Here is a 26,057-nt window from a genome sequence, read left to right as displayed (position 1 = left end):
AAAAAGGCAGCAAGAACATGCAAGAACAACATTCTTTGTACTTTCAAGGACGCCCCAGAATACTACTCTCCCATTTACACTCCTCAAATTTACAAATTTACTCAAAATACAAAGTCCACAAAGAAGATGGTTTATTGGACTAGACTAAATGATCTAATGTTTAGACGCCGTATTTGTATTAACAATGCTGTTGCAGATGTACATAATGTAACACATGGATTTTCTTTTTCTGACTGTAATTAAATCTAAGCACAGGAAACAAAAGAGAAAAAAGACATTTGATGCTTTCTAAGTCACAAAGCTTTGATAGACTATAAAAGATTTTGCATACCCCTTATTTTTAAATATAATTTTTACTTTTTTCCTTGCTAGGAAATGATTTTGTGCTTTTGAGTTCTCTTGAAGTTATAAAGAATTATAAACTATTAGAGCTTGAGAAGTACAAAGTTGATCACATTCATAACAAAAATGTAGAGACACACCCATTACAAAATACTGTCCTTTAAAAGGTATGCCACATCAACTCCATCCTTAATTTAACTCTGAACATGATTGCCGGTTACAGAGTTGGAATAAAATTATGAACCCCCCCCCCCCAAAAAACTGTGAAGTGACATTAAACCAGTTAGATTAGCTTTTCTTTCTTTTTTCCTATAGATGTTCTCTCCTTGCAGTACCATTGTGTCTGTGCACTAGGTATCCCAGATGTTGCATTTATTTCTCCTTTTTTGTCTTCAATGTTTATTGCAATTTTCACTACCCAAATGTTCCGAGTAATTTACTCAATTTAATCCAACAATGCAGATTAAACTGCATTGACAATGTTGGGTTTCTGTTTTTAATGTTGTCCCGAATGAAATTCCAGACACTGCTGAAGACAATACACACTGCTCATGCATATTTACAAAACATTCCATCAGTATCATGGCACAGACATGGTATCCATGAATCCCAAAAAGCAACCACATCACTAAAATTTTAGTTAAACACTGACTGCCATTTCTGCCTGCTCCATTTAGCACTGTGGGTGACAAAATATTTGGACAAGCAACAGGTCAAAGGATCCACAACCAATAGAAAAAGCCATTTAAATACATTTCCATTGCAGGTTATTAAAAAAAAAAAAAAGCAAAAAACAACAAACAAAAAATCCCCCAAACCAACCCCAATGCATCCTGATCCTGGACTTCTCTATGCACACCAGATCCTCCTACTGATTGTTTGCATCTATATCCTTGGAGGAATACTGCATCTTCAACATAATGCATTAACAGCCATGCACATACAAATGCTTTTATGCATATTTCACAAGAAACTTCTTACCCACGATACAAGATAAACAGCACAACATATTGAACAGTCTTTGTTAAATCCTACTCACCATTTTCTTGTCAGAAAAAAAACATTATGATAATATACAATGAGATTTTTAAAAATAACAATAATTGCTCAAACAGCAAATATTACTAATTTTATCAGATGCATTCTCCAGAGTTCTTTGCTGATCACTCAAATCAATACAAACTGAAACAAAACCTACTGAAATTCAGTCCTTCATTTTGAATGAGCAATGACAATGGCAAAATGACTTTTTAATGCTCTCATGGCAGTTACGCAAGCCAAGGACTGTCATGAACTCAGTGGAAGAACTGTCGAGGATTAGAACAGAGCAACTGAGACCAGTCAGGAATCTGCAAGCACACAAGTATTTTGAAGACATTCTAGATGAACTATGAAGGAGCAGTTTCAATCCAGTTGCTGATGGGGAGCTATCTGGCACAGGACAGCAGGCATCAAAGACCGGTAAAAATAATATGTAAGTATGTAAATATGTTACAGATTTTAATGTTGCTGAATGAAGTAGTTAAATATTTACCCATTACCATAAGAGAAGATAATGATATAGGCCTACTCCCTTTTATAGGATCCCAGAAGTAACCGGTGGGAAGCTTTGTGAACAGCTTTGTTCTGGCACCAAGTTGTGCTTTGAGGCTGAGCTCTACTGTAGAGATCTGCTGCAAAGCCAATGTTTTATTGGCATAAGCAAGTCTTAGGTAACTACTACACCATATCAAAAAAGATTTTGTTTACATTTGCTCTCCCCTTCCTCACAGTTCCCCTCAGAATATATTAATGGTCTGTTACAGAAGTACATCTCATTCTTTACCAAAGAAGCAAAGAAAAAACAAACCATGCATAGCAGTAATAAAATATCCAGATAAAAACTTAATACAAGGAAATGTTGCAGAAAGAATTCTTCTGGTTTTACATCAAAAGCAAAACCAAGTTGTTTGGCCTGTGAAGTTTTACCCTGTATTGAGAGACACTGAAACTTTTAGAGAGATGCATATCCTAACCAAAGTTGCACTACACTGACCTAGCTCACTTTACTACAATCAGAGGTTCATCCAGTGAATGAGATCTGAGCTCTGGTAAAATGTGGTGACACCAGCTGCTAAAGAATAAAAAAAGGATTCTTATGAGACCTTTAGGAAAATCAGCAAGGGGGAAAAGGTGGGGGCAAAAGACATACTGGTAATATCAAAGATTTCTCCCATGTGAGAGCATAACTTCAGTTACAGTATAGAGAAGAAGCCAGCTTACATTATGACAAGTGTAAGTCAGCATTGGCACTTGTGTTGCTAAGAACAACATGGTGTGTGTGTTCTCAACCAGCAGGCAACCAACTGGTTGAAGGTTTATTTGTTTCAGTGATCACCTGAGCAGCTAGGCACTTCTTACCGCAGGAAATGTTTCCTTAATATCTGTAGAACTACCCAAGTTCAGCTGTCCTTAAACTGAGACACAAGGTAATCACTATTTTCAGAAGAAGAATAAACAGGATGCCAAGGATGACATGGGAAAAACGATGGGGTAAAATTTTAAAATATATGAACAACCAGAAGGTTTAAAATCAACATTGTCTTCTTTCTTTTTAACATCCATTCTATGAAAGACCGTTAAATAGCATGAAGTGCAAGTTTTCATAAACTGGCTCAAAAAAAAATCCCCAGAACAATCTAACCCTGAAAACTCTAACTGAATGAACAAGTCTCTTGGGAATGACATGGACAGAGACCATACCTTTTGTAGACCAAACCTGAGCAGAGATTGGATTATGTTTCTTTTCTTTTGCTTCTTTTTTAGACAAAAGAAGTATTTCAAGATACAGCTGAAGTGGTGTCAAAATAGCAGTGTACCAGGTCACAATCAGAACCTTGTATATACAATTCATATTAACTTAAAAAAATAAAAAAGTTTGAAATACCTCCAGAGAATATTCTAGGTTAGTGAAATGTCCTGTACAAAAGTAGGCCACTTCTGTTGGTTTAAAAGAAGTCCATAGCAGTTGGTCTATTCTTAGCTGGTATAGTAAACAGTTTCTTCATTTGAGGCTCTCCTGCTGGGGTACCTGTGGGTGACTTCAGCACCCCATGAGGGGGTTTCTGTTCAGGATTGAAAGCCACACGAGAGGGTCCTTCTGGGCTCACTAAAATACTTTTGTCAGTCTTTTTAAATTCTGTTGAAAAACAAGAAAACAAGTTAAAGAAATACAATTCCTGGAATAATTGGGCCCATCGATGAATTGTGGAATTGCCCAACCCAGGAAATCTGCCTTGGATCTTTGAGTCCATCACTAGAGATCAGAAACCTAAAATACTGAGAAAAATGGATGTGGGGTGGTAAAACGAATCTCTTAGCAGAGCCCCTTTGAGAATGGGGTCTGCTGCAAACCACAGAGAGGCTGTGAACCATTCCCCAAGGTCTCTCAGACCACTGGAGACTCTTGGGCTACTCCTCAGAAACAAGTGTTCTAGGTATCCTGAGCAGCATCACACTTTCTTTTGAAAGAAGATGATGGATAAGAAGCAGCTCTATTCTTACAGTTAAACAGCATGGTTCTAGAGACTCATGGTTATCACCTCTGCTAGCACAGAAATGCTTCTGTTCTCTTTATATGTTAAAGTAAATATATACATGTATATCAAAAATTTGCTACTCTCCATTTGAACATGGCCTACAGCACACCTCAGAGAGGAAAAAGATTACTACATGAATAAAAGAAGTAAATAAATGCCTAGCATCCATAGCATATAAGTTTAATAGGGAAAACACTATCTGTGTACACACAGGATCCAGAGTGGGACTGATACTTATTTACACATTACTATCATAAACCAGAGGCAGTGAAGATAAAACTGGATTTTCACTATAATATAGCCTGAGATCATCGTCACATCAGCACCTTTATGCTGGGAAAGAGAACTGAGCAGTGAAGAATGTGAAGCGCACGTGTTTCTCTAAAAGGCACCCTGCAGAACAAGAGGCTCAGGATGGAGAGTTGGAAAATACAATGCAACAGAGTGACAATCCATAAGGCTCCATCTGTGAGTCAGTAAGACAAAACCTTGGAATCACGCACATCTTGCCTTTTGTAAAGAATGTCCTAAATTTCAGGGTCTCCCCTGGACTGGGACTTGGGCATGGTTTGTAAACTACATACAAATATTGTGACAAAAAGGGATCAAAATCATTTTGTTTTAGACAGATGGAGAGTATGTGTGTGAGAGTATACAGCTTCCCCCTTCCTCATGCTCAGAGAGAGCGCGTGAAGACACGCACAAGTGTTAGACTCACCAGCAGTCATGTTTTTATTCAAGCCAAAGGTGACTTTTTTGGAGCCAGATGATTGCAGTTTATTCAACTATGAAGCAAAATAAAGACAGCAAATAAAGTTAGATTTCTGCAGCAATGGTATGAGTTTTTACCTGCACCACATCAAAACTGATGCAAAGCAGCCTAACTTTCTCCACTTGATTTAGAACCCCCCCGCCCCAACCCTCTAGTGCTGACTTACTGGCCCTTCCAGAAGGAAAGGCAGCACTGTTTTTCTAGCCAAAAGCAAACACATTCCATTCGTAGAGAAATCGCATACTCTCCCTAAGGTCATTTTGTAATTCGACAACAAACAAGAAGATATTAGTGTATTACATACACTGGCCCTACTGCACTCATGCCTCAAAGCACAAAGAGGGCTTGAAAAGGTATTATATGTTAGGAAGGTTTAGAAAAGGGGGTAGTCTTTTGAAAGCCCTGCACTGTTACTAGTCTCCACAAATGGGAAGAAATGGAAGCTCAAAGTCCCTCAGCAGGACTGAAAATCTTTGTATCCTTTTGGTTTTTTGTGAAATGAGCAGTTTCAGAATGGTGTCCCTTGAACAGAATGATATTTTTAAAAGGAGGAGAGAGGGAGAAGAGGTTTTAAAAGATGTCTCTAGCTTATTTTCTGAGATTCTGGAGCCATGTGTGACTCTGCAAGGAAATGGAACAGTATTTCCAGTTTTACCTGTCTGTGTTAGGAGACTAGCACGGAGAGAAAAAGAGCATGAGTGAAGCCATGCACCCAGCTGCAGCAGGGAAGAGGTCAGTAGCCAGACTCTGCCCAAGCCCACAGGTGTGAATTTTCAGCTGCCATCTGTGGGATCACATTACCTGCATGGAGGCCCTGGTGGAAGAGATGGTGCCTTTGGCTTTCCTGAAGAATGCTGGCTTTGGTAAAGTTGATTTTTCAAATTTCACGAAATCACTACCTGTCTTTGCTTTCTTTTTCTTTAATGGTGATAGAGTAGTGCTGGTTTCCTGTAAAGGAAGGAAGGGAATAAGTCTTCTCAGTACAAAGTACAGCAGCTAGCTATACCTAGTACAATTATCAAGGCTCAGAGCTTGCCACCCATGGCTTCACCACAGCTGAGAACTAGCTGGTACTCACATGTGCTCATCTCCATGGTTAAGTTTTAGGAACTAATTTTGCAGCTGGCATGACTGAAATTACCTATTTACTTTTCTTCTTATTCCAGCACATTTATTCCTGTGCTGGACTAGGAAGGCCATTGCAAAGCAGGGAGGAAGGAGCTTGTAGAACATTCACATGGCCAATCAAGAGGACAAACAGCTGTTTTCTTCACATGCATGAGGCTGCCTTATAATCATCCCAGCTCTCCTGCATGCAAGTGCTAATGTTTCTTTTCTTGCCTTTATGCAAGATCTCTTCTTCAATACCTCTGAATGGATAAGACAGGTGAACAAACCCAGCTTTAGACTGGGAAGGAGACTTTAAAAAAGTTGCATGGAATATGAGGTCTGTGTATACTCTCAGAAAACAAGCTAAAGTGCACTGCTACCAGTTTGCTGGCCTCTCCCCAGATTCACATTGAATATTGTCATTTAAAGCAATTCTTTTCCCAAGCACAAGACAATTCTCAGGACCTGCACTGGCAGCACAGGTAATGAAATACACTGCTCCAGAGCTTTCCAGCCTGTGGTCTGTGGGGCCTCAGATGTCTGCAGACTAGTGTGAAGGGAAGTTCATCTACACTTTACAGCAATCTACATATGAGAAATTCCTAAAGCAGCCTGCAGCCAGGCTTTGGAAAATGTCCAAGGCATATATATTCTTTCAATCTGAAAATCACTTCTGCTTTAAATAAAGCACAAGTCTCTTAGCTTCCTTAGCATAGCCTGAATTCTGGAGACAAATATGAAATAATGCTGAACATGCCTGATTTTTCTCCTCCTCAATATTTGAAGCTAATTCTTTGGGTGGGTGTGTTGTCTTGTGAAATCCAGAATCGAAACATGCCCCACATGTTTTCTGGGCAAGAGACCAACAGTACATAACTAAAACCACAAAATAAAATAAATGTATTATTTCTCAAGCAATGAAAAATTAGCAAAGCCTAATTTCCTCCATATTTGTATGTTTTAACCTCTACCCTGCTCACTTTTTCCTTACACTAATACTCTCATTCCCATTCCAACTCAAATAACTTCCAGCTTATTCTCCATGTCTCCAACCCCCAACACACACACAGACATGCACACACATACAGAGCTACCTAAAATGCATTTTTCACCCTTGGAGGATGGAGTCGTTATATCAAGTCGATATAAGAGTCTGCACTACTTAACTAGCCATACAGTTTTGAACGTACGTCAAACAGAGGTGAGGTGATTGGCTGCTTACATACACATATTTTTGCCACCTGACTTTTCAGTCAGAGGAAGATTGAGATGTTTTGTATACAACACTTCATTTATGGTTTAAGAAATTTCTTTCCACCGTTGTGGGAATGTCAGCAAGATTTCCAAGAATAACTGATTCCCTAAACATTTTACGGTAAATATATACACCTAAAATGTAAGATTAAAAGAATTTCAGTGGCAGGAGAGGGAAGAACCCTTGCACTCTATCTCAGCCACTCTACCAAAATACACTGTGCAAAATGTTTTCTGGACGTGCAAACTGCTGAGCAAAACCAAGCTGCTCCTTCTCACTGCCAAGAAGAAAATGGGTATGGTAGGTAGATGGAGGAAAAACAGCTTGCTCCCAAACTTCAAGACATTAATTTACGAAGAATACTACAATCAGAGCTTCCTAGCAAAAAAAAGTGCTGTCTTTCTAAGAATTTGGACCATTCATAGAAGTGAGCATAAAACCACCGAAGGTCACCATACCATATTCTTTGTTTCTCTCTTCACCCAAATACTTCCCTCAGACAGCATTAATAGTTTCCTTAAGATGGAGAAGTGAGCTACCGAGAGAAACCACTATTTAAATTACAGAGGGTAATTTCACAGGGCACTTATACTAATCTAAGTCTGTGTTGCTGCTGAAAAGGAACAACTGATGTTCCATCTTCCATTTCCATCCTTGCATCACATGCTCTTGTGAACACGCAATTCAGAGACCTAATACAAATGAAGAATTAACGCAGGAAAAAAAAATCCACACCCTAACCATAGTTTCAGCTAGATAAGTTCTTTTGGCTGAGCTGCTGGCACATGCACAGGAAGGTGTAGAAATGTGGCTTTGGCTGTGAACTTCTGGGAAGCTGAGAGTCCATTCTTCTGGTGACAGTGCAGGATAACATCAGCACACAACCAGCTCATGAAGCCCCACATTCACAAAGCTAAAGTCAAATTTGAAAACTGACCTGGCAGTTCATATGGAAAGCAGAGAAAAATCAGATCTATCTACTTACCTCCTTTCTGGTTTTCTTGCATGCAGTCTCAAGATTTCCACTGGCTCCAACAGAGCTTAGCACCTCTTTTACTTTTCTCTTCTTTTTCAGGGTTGCTGCTGTCTGGCTGGAGACCTTGGTCCCTTCTAAACCACCTAGTTTTGTTTTTTTCTTCAATTTGACCTTTCTGGAGGGTGCAGATTCAGAGTCCACATCTCCTGACAGGGTCCCCAGCAAGCTCTCCTTGTCAGATTTCATGTCAGTCTGCTGCAATAGGGTATCACCATTCATTAAAACAGTCTCTGCTTTCTGTTTCTTTTTCACAACTTTAGGAGTTAACAGTGTGACAGATGGGCTGGCATCCTCTGTGTTGCTAGCGTTAGCTGGTCCATTTTGACACACTGGCTTTGCAGGAACATTCTGTGCTTTTGCATTCATTTTCTTCAATTGAATCTTTTTACTCTGTTCTGTGTCAGTTGGACTGTCCTGCACAGAGATACTGTGATCATCTCTTGTCTCAGTTGCTACTTTCCTGGTCTCATTTGCGTCATTTACTGGGGGTTTCTTTTTCTTCCTTCCCTTGTTATTTTCTGGCACCCTTCCCCGGTTGGAAACATTAGATCCAGGTGTTTCATTTATCCCCTCCTCACAATTTCCATCAGCTGTACTAGAATCAGCACTTGGACCATTCCTCTTTTTCCTTTTTTTTCTCTTCTTCTGGGGAACTGCAGCCTCCTTTGTACTTGACGTCTCTTGCTCATCCTTCTCTGAAACCAACCCGAAAAGAACACCATGTAATACAGATGTAAAAGACAAAGATACTTGCAGCAATTGAGTTCTGTTCCAGTTTTTTTAAAATAGATGTACCATTTTCCCCACTATCAGACAATGCAACAGTTTTAGTACCACAGCTGGTAAGAACTTTGCATTCCCCCCCAAACCTTGGCCTAATTCATATTTTGCTGATCTTACCTTGTCACAGCTGGTATCTAAGCCACTCCCTGTGGTAGCCTTATTTTGTATGGTGATACTGCTACAAAAAGTTGTTATTACCAACTTGTTCAGCCAATCAGAAGGGCAGCTCAGGAGTTCAGTAGTTTTGTGAGATATTTCGGGTATGATTGGGCTCATGCCATGTCAGTAAAAGCCAGGATGCTAGATACCCTGACACGTGCTGCTCAGCAACTCTTTTCTGAGTCACCTTTTCAGAAACACTCTCAAATTCCTATATTATAATAGTCACTCTTTTTCAAGGAGACTGACACATTTGTCTTTATCTACAGTAAATGTAACTGCTTGATGGGGTAATGCAAACAGCTGCTTCCAATTTTGCCTTTGACTGTCATTTCTGAGGTGATCCTTGCTTCAAAGTCAGTGACAAGATTCCCACCATTTTCAAAGAGACCTTAATTTCACATTTAACCTTCACTGCTATGCAACACAAAGCAGCACACCCTGAATAACAGGTTATGCTTTCTTTAAGACAACTGACATCTGATACATTGCCAAATTACACAAGTGGTTGCACATCATCTCTCTTGAAAGATTGGTCTTGTCTTACCTTTTACTTTTTCCAAATTGTTTTTCTCCAAAGGCTTGACAGCTTTTCTCTTTCGCCTTCCTCTACTGAATGTATCGTCGTCTTCGTCTGTAGAAACATCTTCAGGAATATCTTGGGGGAAGATTCCTGTTGAGGAGAAAGGATAGGATATCTGAAAACCAATGGTATTTTCTATGTTGCTGTTCATATATGGCACAACTCCCAGAAAGAAAATCAACTCCCTATTCAACCCAGTAGAAACTGATATGAGTAATTCCTATTTTTTGAGTAAAAACAATTATCTCTTGCTTAAGGGCAAAGTACAGGGTAGCCTGAATTGTGAAGGGAATCTGACCATCCCCACAAAAATGTGCAAGATATGTCTTAATGAGGTTTGGAAAAAAGCCCCTGATAGCCTTAAAACACATGTTAAAAGAAAAAAACAAAAGAAAAATGCAATACACATTGTACAGGCAGCATTACATATGCTTTAATGGAAAGAAATCATCCTGGTGTGCTGCTCAGCCCTTACCTTCCGCTAAGTCCTGGAACCTGGAGGTAAGGCAGAAGAGAGAGAAGAAAAAACAAAACAGTATTAAAGCTTTAGAACCAATTATAACACTAGTAGCACAGTGTCACTGTACTACTTATACTTTTGTTAAAATAGGAACAATACGTTTTACACAGGAAGTTATAAGGAGCTCATTCCGGGAGAGAACTGCCTCAAAAAACCAAAAGCTTAACCCAAACCGCTGAAACAGTCTTGAGAAAAGAGCAGTTCAGCACTTCTCCCACATTTGCAACTTGTGTCACACACAGTCTAAGGTTGCATCCTGAGGTACAAGTCTACCGAGTTAGATGTACTTGAGCTAGCTGCAATGGCTAGTACCAATAAGCAGCAGCAGCACAGGCTACAGATACCATATGCATGTTATCCAGGGCTGTGAGATGAGCCTGCCCCAATGTCACCTGTACTTGAGCTAGCTAGCAGTCACTGCACGCCACACACTACACTCAACAGTTCCTTGCTCCAGTGGAAGGCAGCAAGAATGACTTGTCTGTTGAAGATGCTGAAGCCGGTTTATTTTTAAACACTTATAAGTAGATAGGACAAAATCGTTCTCAGCATAAGGAGCACACCTAAAACTGGCATTGTTTCCAGAATTCCACAGAAAAAGTTACCCATATCAGATCTGTAAACATCTAGGACAGAAAGCCTGTTCTCACAGGGAATGCTTACTTTTATGCAGACATACTGGACAGTTAATAGCTGGAACAGGACCAGAAAGCTTCTCTCAAACTTCCTGACATCACCAGGACAAGAGAGAGTGAGCAGAAAGTGAAGTCAAAGCTGTTTAGGACAAGCCAGCACATGCAAGGTGTATTTTAAAAGAACTCACTTTTTGACCAGCTTGTACAGACGTTTTCTGTTAAAGGCGGGTGTATTTTTCTTGCTCGCCAATTCAAAGAGTTTGTCAGCAACAGCTTTATAATCAAACTGTTGGAGGAAAGTATCATAATGGCTTTTCTTAGTGAGCTTATCATGCAAGATAATGCAATGCAACTGATTTTATAAACATCTCAAGTGGCATACGTATTTTGATAATTCTGCTTCCTTTAAACTTACCACACTTGTTTTCTACCAAAATTTACATCCTTTTTACACACATATACTGACTTTTACAGATGGATACTTCATTGAACAGAACAGTGGAATTCAGTATCACTTTCCCAAATGTTCCTAACTTGAATTCTCATTCAACAGAGAAGCCAACCAACATCAAAACTCTCCCAGATATTTAGTTAAATGCCGAATTTAAAGTATATCATGACTTAATTCTTGCTTAGAAGCTACAGAAGAAACATGAAGCATATCTGCTTGAATGCGTGTTTGCTCAGTGGATCCTTCAAAAACACTCCACTGCACTGTAAGTGAATCCAGAAGATACAAGTTACAATGTGCTACCTTCTCTCCTATGCATGCCATCACCCAATACGTTTGCTGTTGTCAAGAAAACTTACGCTGACTGCTGACCCACCAAGAACATAATTTGGCTTTTGTCATACATTTTTGAATTTCTTGAAACAGGAAGTGATGGGTGGGGGGAAAAAAAAGGTATGGGGGAAGAAAGAAGAAATCAGAATTTAGACAGAGATTTATTTTCTTATAAACTACTCACAAGGAACATGCTACATAAATACTACCTTATATGAAGGCAGAAGGAGATTAAAATTTCACAGTGTTATCTATCTTACTGTCTGATAAACATCCTTTATTTCTGTATCTAATGAAAGGGACAGAAAAAAGAAGAGAGAGAGTACCATTAAAAAAGAAAGCAAGCCACAAACCTGAAGAACAGGCCCAATACTGTCATCAGCGTTTTCATAAACATCCTCTGAATTTTCAGAGCTCTGTGTTGATTGTCTCGATGAACTTCTGTCTGCTGTTATAAAAAAAAAAAAAGACCGAATTTTAACGTTGAGCTTGTAAGAACAGAGATAGCATTATTCTCGGACAGACAGAACATCAGGTGTATTTTTCTTTATGCTATCTCTTGAGGCTAAACTCTTTTAGCTAATTTATATCACCATTAAACTGAGAACAATTTTCAGGGCCATTATACAACACACAACTGTAGCATTATCTGGGGGTCTTCAAAATAATTACATCTGTGCCAGAGTATATCAGGATTCATAACCCTCCCGTCCAGCCCATTTTCCTACTCTGCCAGAAAGCAAAAAACATGTGTTTTTCAAAGTCCGGGATATCTGAGAGCCAGAAGCCAGACTAGATTATCTAGCACTGCTACAGAAAACAGATACTGTTTGATTTTACAGAGACCACTATGATTTCTGTGACACGTTCTTGTGAACTTGCTTTGTATGAACACACCTGAGGGGAAAAGAAGAAAACATAATTGTCCCTACACTACCTTGAACATGTGCTTGGCTGGTTCGGAGCAGAAATATTTTTTTAAGAAACAGAACAGATTTTTGAACCCCACCCAATAGAAACAAGACTATTTAAAAAAATATTTTCTATCATTTCCTCCTCACCTTTGGTTGTAAGCACCTCTTCATTTCCCTGTTCGTCATCTTCAGACAGATCCTCCTCATCACTGCTGCTACTCAGTTCTTTCATTAGGTCCTCAATGGCATAGGGTGACTGATCCACAATGACTTCAAAGATACCACTGGCCACGGCATGCATCAGGCGATGACTGTATTACAGGAGAACAGGGATGAGAGTGGAAAGGAAGAAATATACATGCCCTCCCTCCTCACATTTAGAAACTGGATGTCTCAGGACATAGGGAAAGTGGGAAAGAAGGAAGGAAGGGGGGGAGCATCTAGTTTTCCAGATGAGGAAAGTGAACTTGTTACTTTCTAAACAGCAGTCCTTCAAATCCAAATATTCACTGCTGAGCAGTGGTTCTGCCCATGTTCCCCTCTTATGTTTCACTGTGTTTATAGGCTGCTCTGAATTACAGCTGCAACAACAGAGTCACTGACCAGCTCAGCTGTTCTATGCATGTTAAAAAAATACAAACCAAACCAACAGAGGTTAAGAAGATTCTTATAAATCTACAAAATTTATCTACAGCTTTGATAAACTGAAGTTATCTTCAAATGTTTGTTCACATAGTTATTAGAACCTCCTGCTTTCTCTACATTATGATGTTATACTATGGCTCTTCTTCAACCCATTTATTAGCATATGGAGAGGTATATGCAGACCTTCTTAATTCTTAAGAATATTTACCCTTTCACTAAACTTACTCCTTTGATTTGGCAGCAATTTTGCAGAAAGGTTCAATGAACTTTAGATTCTGGTCAGCTGTGAGCTGTATGATTAGAAAGAAAAAAAATAATTAATACAGCAAATATTACAGGTCCACTCAAATTCCTTGAAGATTGGGTATACAGGGATCTTTTCTAAGAAGTTACGTCAACATTTTGCAGCATACTGTCTCATTCCAACTGACGTAAGTATCCAGTGACTTCTGCTTACCACTCTTACTACCCCTTCCAGATCTTCCCTAGAAGCGTTATAAAAATGCTGACTGTTTTGCAAAATTTAATTTCCTGAGTACAGAAATATAATGAGACTTGTTATCTCAGATATGGAAAAGCAAGGCAGAGAAAGCTTAAATAATGTGGTACTCTTTCACAAAGACGACCTGTAGCACAGACATGAATAACACTTGGGTTTCTCTTACCCTGCCAACTTGGACCAAAACACTGTCAGCTACAGTAGTACTAAAGATCCTTTCCTAAACTCAATTTACGAGCATAGGCTGGGATTTCAAAATAGTCTGGGGGACTAAATTCCCTGGAACACTCTGAGTGACTTAGTCGTGGCATAAAACTATTACTACAGGGCTGCAGAAGCTATCAGGGTTCCAGGCAAGGACACTTCTTTTGTGCACACATCTTTCCTTCCACACTCCACAACCACAAAAACTGCAGGACAGGACCACTTGCAGTAATGACTGAAAAGATTATAAATGGAAAACTGCCAACGGTTCCTGCTAGAGATTTCACCAACTGCTGGGAGGTGTGTCAGCAGTATCTTTCTCAGAGACAGCTGGAGAGGAACAAGCAGAAGCCTGCATCTAAGCACGTGTGGGGCAGCAGACAGCTCACTCTAGTGGAGTAACAGAAGAAAGACCCTCTGGAAGAAACTTGGCAGTGACAGCAACAGCAACAGACCATCAGTTGCTGCAAAACTCTGCAGCACTGTAAGGTCAGCCAAAATTAAGGACAACTATTTAATGGAAACAGATGGTAATCCAAAACAGAGAAAGACAAATGGCACCAAGATCTTCATATCACCAAAATAAGTGCTCGAATGAAGGGTAACTTGCTCAGCACACAGTTCTGAAGCAACAATGAGCAGATACTGAAAACTCTGAAAGCTCACTTTCTTCCTCTATTTTAGAATCAGCCAAGAGCTGGCTTGATATCAGTTTTCTGAAGGAAAAAAAAAAACAAAACACCACCACAAAAGCAAAGACTGGCAAATTGTAATAAGTCACTTTCTTCATGTTTATCTAAAGTTATGTTATATTTAAAACTGTTAAACATACATGACGTAAAAATTATATTCCAAAATGCTGCATGCCACATCTAACATTAATCAGGAAGAGAATTACAACATGTGTTCTAACCTCCCTTGCACCAACTTTAGACAATTCGTCCAAGTAGATATCAATGAAATGGAACTTTATCCCACTGGGAGCATTGCTGTCTGGGTCCATAACTTCTTTCATTAGCAGTTGCAGGAATGGTTCAATCAGACTGGAAAAAAAAAAAGGGCGGGGGGGGGGCAAATTTTTCAGTTCAATTGCTCAGGCTCAGTTTGCTTTAAAAACAGAGTCAAGTCATTCACAGTTTTACCAGTTCTTTAAGCTGGATGTTCACCACCCATAAGAAATAAAGACAAGGTTCAGACAAATTCAGCTACGAATTTTCACATCTTAAAAAAAATCCATCCGTAATCAGAACTCCCCATAGTCTAGTTGATTTTTTAACATCAGACAAGCCACTCAAAACAACTTTTTTACACGGGTAATCTGCTAAATTGAAGTTGCACGGTTTTAAAATTCACACTTTAATTTGGACTGAACTTAATTGTGCCATATAATTGACAGGTAGGCAAAAGGCTTTTGCCATTTGAGCAGAGCATTCCTGAAGACACAGCTGTCCCATTCATCCTGATGGGCAACACCTCCCACCCTCCCATTTTACGACATTATTTTCTTTTTGGCACACACCCAGCAGTTAAGTTATAATATCAATTCTTCTCAAACTCATTTCAACCTTGCAGACTTTACCTTCGTTAAAGCATGTTACCCACTGTTGCACAGAAAAAAAGCAGGTACATTAAACAGAGCTTTACATATTCCACGCTCCCTCCCCTTACAGTCTGCAAGGGGTCCTGCAATTTTGTCCAGAACCAACATTCCAGTTCCAAAGAGGATTTAAAGCATTCCAAAAACATAAAGATGATTTCAATTTTACTTTAACACTTGCTTCTTCAAAAGCACTTTAGAAGAGAACAGAAATAGAAGACACACTAGGCCACTGCTAGGCTCCACCTGCCAGGGGAAGGCAAGGCAGCTCCTGAGCTCCCTGATGCTGCAAAGGAAGGAACCATGATCTTCTCTTCCCACATTGTCTCCTGTCATGGTCAAGGGGCTCTAGGCCATCCTTCCACTGAAGCTAGAATGGAGGAGGCCAGAGCAATAGGAGCCCCTGTCAGGGATTAGAGCTCTTCAGGCAGAGTGGCTCAAAGAGCAGGACAAAAAAGAGAAGAGGACAAATGGAAAAGGAAGGAAGAGTTTTTAAGAGAACACCATGAGGCCAGGGCAATCAGTGTTGATGATTCAAAGGAGACAGAAAACTGTGCTGTAGCACATGGATATGAACAGACTGCTAGAAAAAGAACCATCTTAAAACACACCAATAAATTAAATGCCCAACCACTTGGTTAATACAGAACTTAAGTTATGTGTATCTCAGGCCCTTACAGGAAAAGCAAATGCATTTGCACTTGGCTCTTCAAAAGAATATGACATTATACTAAGCCACCTTAAAACACATCACGATCTCAGCACAGTGGAGCCAAAAGGATTCCATGGGGCCACAGTAAAACTTCAACAACAGAGACAGGCTGCTGTAATTTCACCAGTTTATTTGCATGCACTCTGCCTGCACTCATCTGGTAACACAGAACCACATATGACAAAAGAAAATAATTTGAGTAAGTTGGCAGAGTTGGAATTATCATGTGAGGAGCAAACATACTGAAGAACTAGACATCTCCCACAGAATCACAAGACATTTGGGGTTGGAAGGGACCTCTGGAGATCATCTGGTCCAACTCCCTGATCAAGCAGCATCAGCTAGAGCAGGCTGCCCAGGACTGTGCTCAGTTGGATTTTGAGTATCTCCGAAGATGGAGACTCCACCTCTCTGGGCAACCTGTTCTAGTGTTCAGCCACTCTCAAAATGAGGAAGTTTTTTCTCATATTCAGATGGAATTTTCTGTGTTTCAGTTTGTGCTCATTGCCTCTCATCTTGTCACTGGACACCACTGAAAAGAGCCTAGCCCCATCCTCTTGACATCCTTGCATCAGATATTTACAAACACTGATAAGATCCCCCTGAGCCTTCTCTTCTCCAGGCTAAACAGTCCTAGCTCTCTCAGCCTTTCCTCATATGAGAGATGCTCCAGTCCCTTAATCATCTTCATGGCCCCTCTCAGCTGAGTGCTGAGTTATGCTGGCTGGGCTAAAGAAGATGCAGAAAAAGGATGTCTGTAGGCTGTTGTCCAAGGCATACAGAAGAAGAGACCTAATTTAATGGGCCAAAGTGAAGTTGCTATATTTCATAAGCTTGAAGCGGTTTGTGCAATGCGGAGTCAGTGTTTAAACATGGATGGGTCCCATATAGTGTGTCTGGCCTAAACACAAGCTGCGTTTTAGCCATGAGAAGGTCCAGCTGTGAACACATGTTCTAAAGAATCTGCAAAGTTAATATGTTACAGGCCTAATTCTTTCCGATATCTTGGAGCATGCTTCAAAGAACGCAGAATTGAAGTAGAACAGAGGGGATGGCATGTACTTCAACTTTGCATTCCTTTCTGTCTCCATGAAAATAAGCCTACATGCATTCCACATCCTAAAAGGCAAGAAAGGGATAACCTTAACGCTAGGTTAACAAGCACTTTTTAATTAAAAGACTTAAATCTCTTCATCAGTTTAAAAGCAGAGCCAGCTTACATATAGCACCAGAGCTCTAGGCAGAGCAGTAAGACTGCAGTTACTTTCTATTTGACAGGATGTGGAAGAGATGTAAACAAAACCACTGACGTATACAACTAATAGGAAGCGAGTTTACCATGAAGGAGCATCTCCCAGTTCTGTCTTATCAAAATACGAGTCATCATGATTAAGCATAGTAAAATACCCAAGTCACAGCTGACTAGAAAAAGCAATACAACCACAAACAATTCCTTTTCTATATGTTCTGGGATGCAGATTTGCTGTCTAAGCTGTCTACAGATGATATGCCGCTGCTAGCTCTCCTAGCTAAGTCACTAAGATCTGGCAATCTCCATTATACATTTGGAGAGCTCCGATTTCAAGACTCCTTGGAATACCAGGTTACAAGCTCCCATGTTCAGGTTGTGCACAAATTGCTTTCTCAAATTCCTTACTGTGAAACACACCCTTAATTGCTTAGGTGAATGTAAGAGTTATCAATTGTAGTGTATAGTTAATTTAATGAAGTGTAACATCTGCTTTCTTTTTCAACTAGACAGCATAAGTGATGATCCAGACAGCAAATAAACTGTCATGTTAAGACTTCTTGACAGCATCATGCACGGAAAAAAAGGGCATATTAAATGAAAATATATTTGATAAAGGCAAATTGTGCAACTTTTTTACGGTGCAATTACATTAAAAAATCTACTTACCTTTCATCCCATTCATTCCTTTTCAGCACTTCGAAGGATTGCCTCAAGATCATACGGATTAGCTGCAAATACAAAATTTGTTATAAATGTTCATGAAAACAGATGAAAGAGTTACTGTGACCGTAATATGAATATACTCTTTACTAAAGCTCTTTGTAGCACAAGATGGAAAGCTCCCTACATGAATGTTTTGACAGACTTGTCTGTCACATCAGGCAGAAGGACACTGTGAAGCTCAAAAGACAGTGTGCTATTATCTTATCCCAAGCCAACCAAAATCAATGACCATCTCTATCATACAGCTTTTTCCCACTCCCATCACGCTGATTTCTTCATTAAGTGCTCCCAAATCTACAAAAAAATCACAATTTAAAGAAACTGGAAACAATGATACCCGACAGATGATAACAATAATCGTTTGCCTGAACGAACTGAAACTTTCACTAAGAGACAGCCACACATAAAATAGCTGCACTAAACTGACTCACAAGACACCTCACTTTTTGAAATACCTGGTTTCTGCTAACATTGAGAAACAAAACACAGCAGTTAATGTACGTGCAATTAACTTCTTGTAAAGAAAAAGATCAACTTGATTTTGTTATTTAAAAAGGCAGGTCTTCTAAGAGTTTTCTCTCACTGGTTTTACTATCTTTTCTTGTATAGTGTTTCCTAGAGAAAAAAATCTGAAAGCTGAATGTACTACAGTGGGTCTTAAGTGGTGAAGTGTTCTGGTTCTACTGACAATTACTTCATATCAGAGCTATCAAAAAGCCTGCAAACAGTCTGATCTGAATAACTGATGATGATGCAGTGTCCAGTGACATAGTATTTACATGCAGCAAAGACACTTTTGCATGAAGTCAGCTTCCTCTCCAAGCTTTCCTTGTGGAAAGCAATGAGAAATACCACTATGGTATGAAGCAAGGCAAACAAAAAAATCATTTGCAGCATGACACAAACTGTAATGAATTTTACATTTGTGATGGTGAGTCTTTTTACGATGGTAACCTTTAAAACAAGTATGTCTTGCAATGTGTCTTGAAGATAGTTACATGTCTTTTGTTACAACATACATAAACACATGTACGGGCAAAACTGCCTTCCAGGCCACCACCACTGTTTATACAAGACAGGATCTGGAAAAAAGAGTTAGCATTACCATATAGTACTTATCAAGACGCAGACTGTCTATCCCATTCCATTCACGGTTCATAGTTTGCCAGAAGGTCTGAATAAACAGGTGTTCTAGAAGAGAACCAAAAAACAAAACAAAACAAAAAAAGGTCATGACCAAATCTACACGCCTGGCACAAAGGTTTCTTTTGCTAACCTAAAAGAATCTCAGGAAAACGTCAACCTGGGAAAGAGCCACATTTCCCCAATGATTTGCCTAGGGACTGGGTTAGAGGCATGAGAAGATGTGCTTGAGACAGTTGCAAGGACAGGTTAATTAAACCTCAAAACAACATAAGAAAAGGCATACTGCTGCCTTCAAAAACAAGTGTAATTACAGGGACAGTTGTAATAACACAAATCACCAAGACTGAGCTTTGTATGTATTTTGTATTACATCTCTATAAGGTGGAGTATCACATCAATTCTGTGCTGATTTCACCCATGCTAGTTTTGGTGTAGATTAAACATTACATTTGAAGCACAATTTGAATACTATGAGCTTAACACCTAAAGAAACAAGGTTGTTTTTGAGTAGGAAGTAGACAGAACAAATAGATCTAGAATCTAGATCTAGATTGGGAAAGTAAGGAGACAAGTTTGCTTTGCTATCTACCCTGCAAAGCCTGAGCTTTATCACAGTGGAGACACAACCCTTACCCTGCAACAAGCAGAAACAAACTGCATCTGAACCAGAGCCTAGATGCTTCCTTTAGTGCAATCACCATATTGGTTTGACAACAAGCAAAGAAAAAACAAAGAATCACCCATATCTGTCTGTCTCTATTCTGGCACTGCGATAGTGGACTCAAAACCTCCAATCATAACAGTATGTTGAGAAAAAACAGAAAATGAAATAGTACTTACGAGCCTCTGTATTCTGAATCACATGGATAAGCTGTGAGATATTATTTGCTAGTTCCTCCTAAATGCAAATAAATATAGTTAGTACAGCATGTTTCAGAGCTTGGTCTCCTCACTAAACATACAACCAAAACCAAGAAGTATGAATACGAGGAAATACCCCCTAAAATTAAAATTATTCTCTGTACAGTTGCTTTAGCACTGTAACAATCCTTCCAGTGGGATTTGGTTAGTTGGAAAAGAAGATTCAAGGGTATCAAGCCCTGTTCTTTTATCTCTGCACAAATTGTCTTTTTGATGGCAGAGGAAAAAAATAAATTAGGTGGAGAATAACCCCTTGTTCAAGCAAATGGACAAGCAATTTGAAAACTGATTAAGCAAGGTTACTAAGATCTGGAAAAACTGTGTACTCCAGAACTGGTATCTTTTGAAGCAGAGTGACAAACTGAGAGAGGGAGCAAAAAGTTGGTAGTAAATGAAGCACTACAAAACTCTCTGTACTGACGAAAAAAGGAAGTGAAAAACTGTCAGAGTAGGCTTACTAAAGGTTGAGCATATGTTGCAGGTGCAGTTAAGGGCAATGTGCTATTATTGCTTCTGTTCCACCAAAACAATGAGCAAAACACTGTATTTCAGTTCTGTTTTTGGAAGGTAAACATCTCCCCCTTCCTTTGAAAGACTGATTTCAAACACCATGCCATTTAGGCTTCTGTTCCTGTGGTGAGGATCACTGAGTTATAGCCACCTCTCAGGCATGCCACACCACAGTGGCAGAAAAAAAGACTGAGCAAGACTTACTAACATCTTTTTCACCATTCTAAATTACTATGCCCCTGCAATATATTCCAGAAGAGACTCACTCAGGCAAATATAAAATCAATTATACCTGTAGCAGAGGTTTATCCTGCATCCACATACAGTAGAACAATCCCTTCCATATTTTTAGCAGTTCTTCCTGGCTGAAGCCACCTACGGTGCAGAAGAAGTCTGAATAAAAAGAAAAATCCCACATTTCCAGCAACATATTTTCAAGCAGTTCTCTCCGCTTCCTGCTCTCCTCTTGGTTTTGTTTTACTCTCTTGGGCTGTGAGAAGACTAATTGGAAGGCTACTTTGCGAAGTTCAGTGATCCCATGCCTTTAGGCATCTGTCTTGCATCATAAGTAACAAAAGTTTTGAAGAAATCACAGATGAGATGAACATTAGGCAATTCTGATAAATCTCTGCCAGCTCAGCCTTGTTCCCTCTGATATATTTTTAGCACCAAGTCAGAGCGTTATTTTTAATGAGGGCAACATATCTAGTTTTACAAGAGAGGCCATGTGCAACACTGGGATAGTAACTGATTTAACAATGCCTTTTTTTTTTTTTTTTTTTAAAGTCTCACTTTACCACTAGTCTTGTTCTTCACTAGGGGCATCCTCTGACAATAAAAAACTTCTGACAATCAAAGAATTTCCTTCTGTACTAAATTAAGATGCATAATCAAAGAGTCTAAGCATCTGCAATGAAAATATTCTCATTACTGTTAGCCTTGAGGTACAGTATCACCTCAACTTTAACAGCAAATATTTTTTTCAGTATTAACAATGTAAGAATTCCATTCTTGTCAAAAATCGTACATTAGAAAAGGAAAGAATTAAGGGAAAATAAAGTTTTACTATCAGTAGCAGCTGCTCAAGAATGTTTTAAAGACGAGTATTAATGATGCCAAATACAGTTCTGAGAGGTAAAATTATAGCAGCATATAAAGTAGCCAAGATAACCTACTAAAGCTATTTTCAAACAATGGCCTGTTGAGTACTTTAAAGTAATTTCAAGGAAATCATTTCGAAAAAGGTAATTATCTTCAGTAAGCTGAAATTTGCTCCAAGATGATCAGGGGTCTGTCAGTCAAAAAAAAAAAAAAAAAAAAAAAAAAAAAAAAAAAAAAAGCTCTAGTGCTAAGTCTAAATTGAGTACCTCCTCCTGGGACTAAGTCATTTGCAAGCAATTATCACTATTTCCCTCAGTTAGTACACCGTCATTCTGCACTCAGACAAAAAAATTGTGGACATATGCTGCTTTAACAGTTTACAGTCATGCTTAGTTAAAAAGACTGGAAGTAAAACTGGGTTAAGGAGGTATGCAAAATGCTCCACAGGAAGTAATATATCCTTTAAGTATTAATTTTAACATTACTAATAAATATAAGTTGAATTTAAGATTAAATATTAAGCAGATTTGACTCACTGATTTAATGTTTATTGAAATATGAAAATTAGTAAAATTTATTAACAGCTATATGTGCAACACGTAGCAATAAGAGGAAGGCTTAACTTCATACACAGCATAACTCTATAGAGGCATCAGGCTCATGTCCAGAAGATGCCAGCTGCTGTCTATAAAGATGGCTGAACAGGATTTCTTGTCTAGGGAACAGACTACCATGGGGTCATTTTTCATACATTGAAGGCTTTTTTTTTTTTCTTTTCAGTTTCCTGGGCAGCCCTGTGTCCAACTGGCAAAGGACACTGATAGAACGTTCCAGAGTAAGGTTCTTACCCTAATCACTCAAAAAGTACTTTCAAGACTTTATTTTCCATTCTTTCATTTTCTGTGCCCTGCTCCACCACCCACAACAGACAAATGATAATCATTCAAGTGAGGTTACTTTATAACCTGAAGCTATTATATTAGCAACCATACCATGCAAAACTGAAGCTCCTCTTTAGCTCAAAGCTACCTTGAGAAAGATACTGATTTTAACACTTGGATTGCAACTCTGTTCCTATCTATAGCCGTGAGGGCTTCCATCAGCAATGTTATATATAACCAACCACTGAAGACATGCTATGCTAATGCAAGCCTTCCTATCATTCTTGTTTGGGAAATGTGCTATTTTGACATTGCTACAGTTAAAACTGCTGCAGTTTTTCCTACTCTAGATAATCTCCAAGGGTCAGATCTACAAGGGCTTATTTCAGTGGAAATGACATACTTAAATCCTTTATGGATCTAGGCCCAAGTAAATGCAGCCCTGTCAGATAGAAAAATACCTAATGATCCTTCCTATTTTATTAAAGCCCTTCAGTTACTAATCTCTCACCAGTTCATTTACTGATGCCTCTATAAAGATAGAAGAAAATGTGACCCTCTGCTTATCAGCCCAGTACAGCTTCTTTTTTAAGGTAAGAATTTTAAGAAGAATGAGTTAACAAAAAAGAAAAAAAAAAGGAACAGATTAAGCAATAATGTACTCATCCAAGTTCATCTGCACACAAAATGGTTTCAGCGCTTCAGTAGCTTTATGCTTTCTGCAGAATGTAACTTTTTGTTTAAAATCAAGAAGGCTTTAGCTCTTCAGAAAAGTTTCCCCAGCATGATCCATAATGCAAACTTAGCACAGACCATACCGAACAGGTGGGACAAATGCCTACCAAGGGCTATGAAAAATTTCACTGAGGTGAATGTCACCGATAATTCCACCTGCTCTTTCAAAAGTTAACATGTTCTTGATTGTTCATGTTAATCTGAGAGCCTCACCTCTGGCAGACTGCTGCATAGAAATAAGTCTGCTAACTCAAAGATTACTTTAAAAAAAGCCTCTCTCTTGAACATAAGGCTTCTTTCCCAAGTCCAAAGAAGTTAACAATTGTTCTCATATTAGTTTGAATTGTATGTAAAAGCAAATAAATTTAGGAGCACTGCAAATTAATCACCTTGGTTTCCTACTCATTTGCATTTCATGGTGAGTAAACTTTAATATGCAAAAGGTTCATGTTCTAACCGACAATTTCCCTGCAGTGTTTTCCCAATATGTTACAGCATTAGCTTACGCTGCAACCTTTTCCCTCAGTTAGGATACCTATAGAGGGACTCTCCCCACGACGTGGCAGGCTACTTCCAAAAACTTACAGGAATCTGCACTTGCACTTTGCAATGAGATGCACAAAGCACTATTGAATACACAAAAGCCACACCCCTCTTAGGAAGTTTCCAGAGCCAAAAATAGCTGAAAGCTCAGAAAACGCTTGGGAGGAATATGATGTACGTTTTACTGGCTCTTACCATTCCCAACACATTCCCTAGATTTATAGTTACTGTCAGAAATGGGATAATGGGCTAACTGGCCCTCTGGCCTGACTCAGAAGGCTATTCTAATGTACTCTTGCCTCTGTTGAATGTGGATGAGATCAGCCAACAGACCAAATATTATTTGGACAGGTAAGAGGAAAAAGGAAAGAAATAACCTACAGCCCCCAGTGGCTTCGCAAGGAATTAACTTGGGTTCAAGCAGCCTTCTAGTTTCAGTTTAGCTCTTGGGGTGCCAGGCTGGCTTCCTCAAATCTAATGGAGCATGTACGTGTACATCTCAGCACCATGTTCCCAAATACTGTGGGAAGCTTTACTAGGTCAGACACAGTGCTCTGCAAATGCACATAATCAGTTCAACTCCCATACTGCATCCAGTTTGCAACACAGTGTGCTGAAGAACGCAAACCAGAAAGCTCAATCTCTTGGACATCTCCACGCTGTGTCACTGCAAAAGGAGAGTTTACTGATCTGGATCCATGCGTTCACACAGTGCTACGACTGACCTCGTGAGCCTGCTACAGGAGGCATCCTAATGTGCAGAGCGCTTCAGACTAGCAAGGCCAAGACCAGTAAGTCTAGCTAGACCCTAGGGTGTAGCTGGTTCTAAGGCAGCAGTACAGAGCTATATGATAATATATCTTACAATAAAGTTATTGATACCACAGATATGGAGATAACAGGCAACCCAGATAATCTGAACAGGTAACTATGGATTTCTTGCAATTAAGCAACCGCTAAAACCTTTTTGAGCTTTCCCCAATTCCCTGCAATGGTCCTGAATCTGAGCTACAAAACCAAGCAGTCACTGCCTAGTCAGCATAGCACTGAATAAAACTATCCACTCCATGCACTGGGTTTGTTTCAATCCGGATCAGCTCACTGCATTTACATCCTGTTCCCGTGAATGAGCAGCCTTGAGTGGCATCGCTCCACTCCTGGCAATGTCCACGCCACCACCAACACTCTCCCTCGCCAAACTGGGCCTCCCTGGGCCTGCCGGCGGCGAAACCTGAAAGTCCCTGCCCTGCTCGGGGCTGGCAGTAATAACGCATTCGGCGCTTGCGGGCTCACCGCCGAAAATGCCTGCTCTGGTAAAATACATGGGTAAAAGTTAAAAAGGATAAATTAAAATAAAAAAAGGCACAGAAAACTAGCGGCACTGTGATGACAAACCAGATCCCGGAAGGCAGGAGGCAGCACCCGGCCCTCCCTCCACACGTGCTACTCCCCCCCTCCCCCCCATGCCGGCACGTTTCAAACAGGCGCCGCTTCCTCTGCAACACCGCCGGCGCCGGCCCCCGGCCCCGCCGTCTCCAGACCAGACCGGACCGGACCGGGCCGGGCCGGGCCGGGCCCTGCCCGCCGCCCGCAGGCCGGGCCCTACCGGCCGGGCGCTGCGTCCGGACGCTGATGTAGCCCCGCAGCTTCTTCACAGCGCGGTCGCGGATGCGCTTCTCGTTGGCGGCCAGCCGCTGCGCAAACTGGATCTCTGGCGCCTGCAGCGCGGCGGGAGCCATGATCCCCGCACCCCGCCGAGACCGGGACCGAGGCCGAAACCGAGACGGAGGCGGCGGCCGCCTCCTCTCCCCTCCAGCCGGGCGCCGCCCGATGGCGTCAGCCGCGGCCCCGGCGCACGCCTTGCACGTCGCGCGCGCCGGACCGCGGCGGGAGGGAGGAGGGAACCGCCGTCGCGGTTCTGGCGCGAAGGGGGGACCCGCACGGTGGAGGCCCGGCGGGAGGTCTGGTGGGGAGCGGTGCAAGCCGGGCAACCCAGGGCGGCAGGCAGATTTGAGGCTTGTGTTTCTGGCACCCCCAAAACCCAGTGTTTAAACGTGCAGAGCACGGCCATGGTGAAGTGCGATCGGTCATCCACGACGTGGATACATCGCCCACCT

General features: G+C 40.4%; 1 protein-coding gene across 1 annotated transcript; it reads right to left on the bottom strand.

Annotated features, from left to right (window-relative positions):
- Window positions 1–114: 114 nt before the first annotated feature.
- On the bottom strand, window positions 115–25,812 carry RRP1B (ribosomal RNA processing 1B). The gene is made up of 16 exons (XM_026097997.2): window positions 25,547–25,812; window positions 20,973–21,055; window positions 20,090–20,147; window positions 19,209–19,294; window positions 18,047–18,108; window positions 14,733–14,862; window positions 13,342–13,406; window positions 12,619–12,782; window positions 11,911–12,005; window positions 10,962–11,059; window positions 10,094–10,113; window positions 9,583–9,708; window positions 8,043–8,788; window positions 5,494–5,640; window positions 4,639–4,705; window positions 115–3,520 (listed from the first exon to the last, which is right to left on the bottom strand). The coding sequence occupies exons 1-16, from the start codon at window positions 25,677–25,679 to the stop codon at window positions 3,330–3,332; spliced, it is 2,271 nt and encodes a 756-aa protein (XP_025953782.2). The 5' UTR covers window positions 25,680–25,812; the 3' UTR covers window positions 115–3,329.
- Between the last annotated feature and the right edge of the window lie 245 nt (window positions 25,813–26,057).

This window comes from Dromaius novaehollandiae, chromosome 1 (genome assembly GCF_036370855.1).
Source record: "Dromaius novaehollandiae isolate bDroNov1 chromosome 1, bDroNov1.hap1, whole genome shotgun sequence".
NCBI classification, from domain to species: Eukaryota; Metazoa; Chordata; class Aves; order Casuariiformes; family Dromaiidae; genus Dromaius; species Dromaius novaehollandiae.
This window is presented reverse-complemented; position numbering and strand designations above follow the sequence as displayed.

What these genes read in the sequence shown, in the direction of transcription:
- RRP1B (XM_026097997.2), bottom strand. Translation starts at nt 25,679, where the DNA reads ATGGCTCCCGCCGCGCTGCAGGCGCCAGAGATCCAGTTTGCGCAGCGG. An exon ending in CCGGACGCAGCGCCCGGCCG is followed by an intron (nt 21,056 to 25,546) that starts GTAGGGCCCGGC and finishes TCTGCACCGTAG; the next exon opens with GTGGCTTCAGCCAGGAAGAA. An exon ending in CCACCAGGGCCTCCATGCAG is followed by an intron (nt 4,706 to 5,493) that starts GTAATGTGATCC and finishes TTTGCTTCATAG; the next exon opens with TTGAATAAACTGCAATCATC.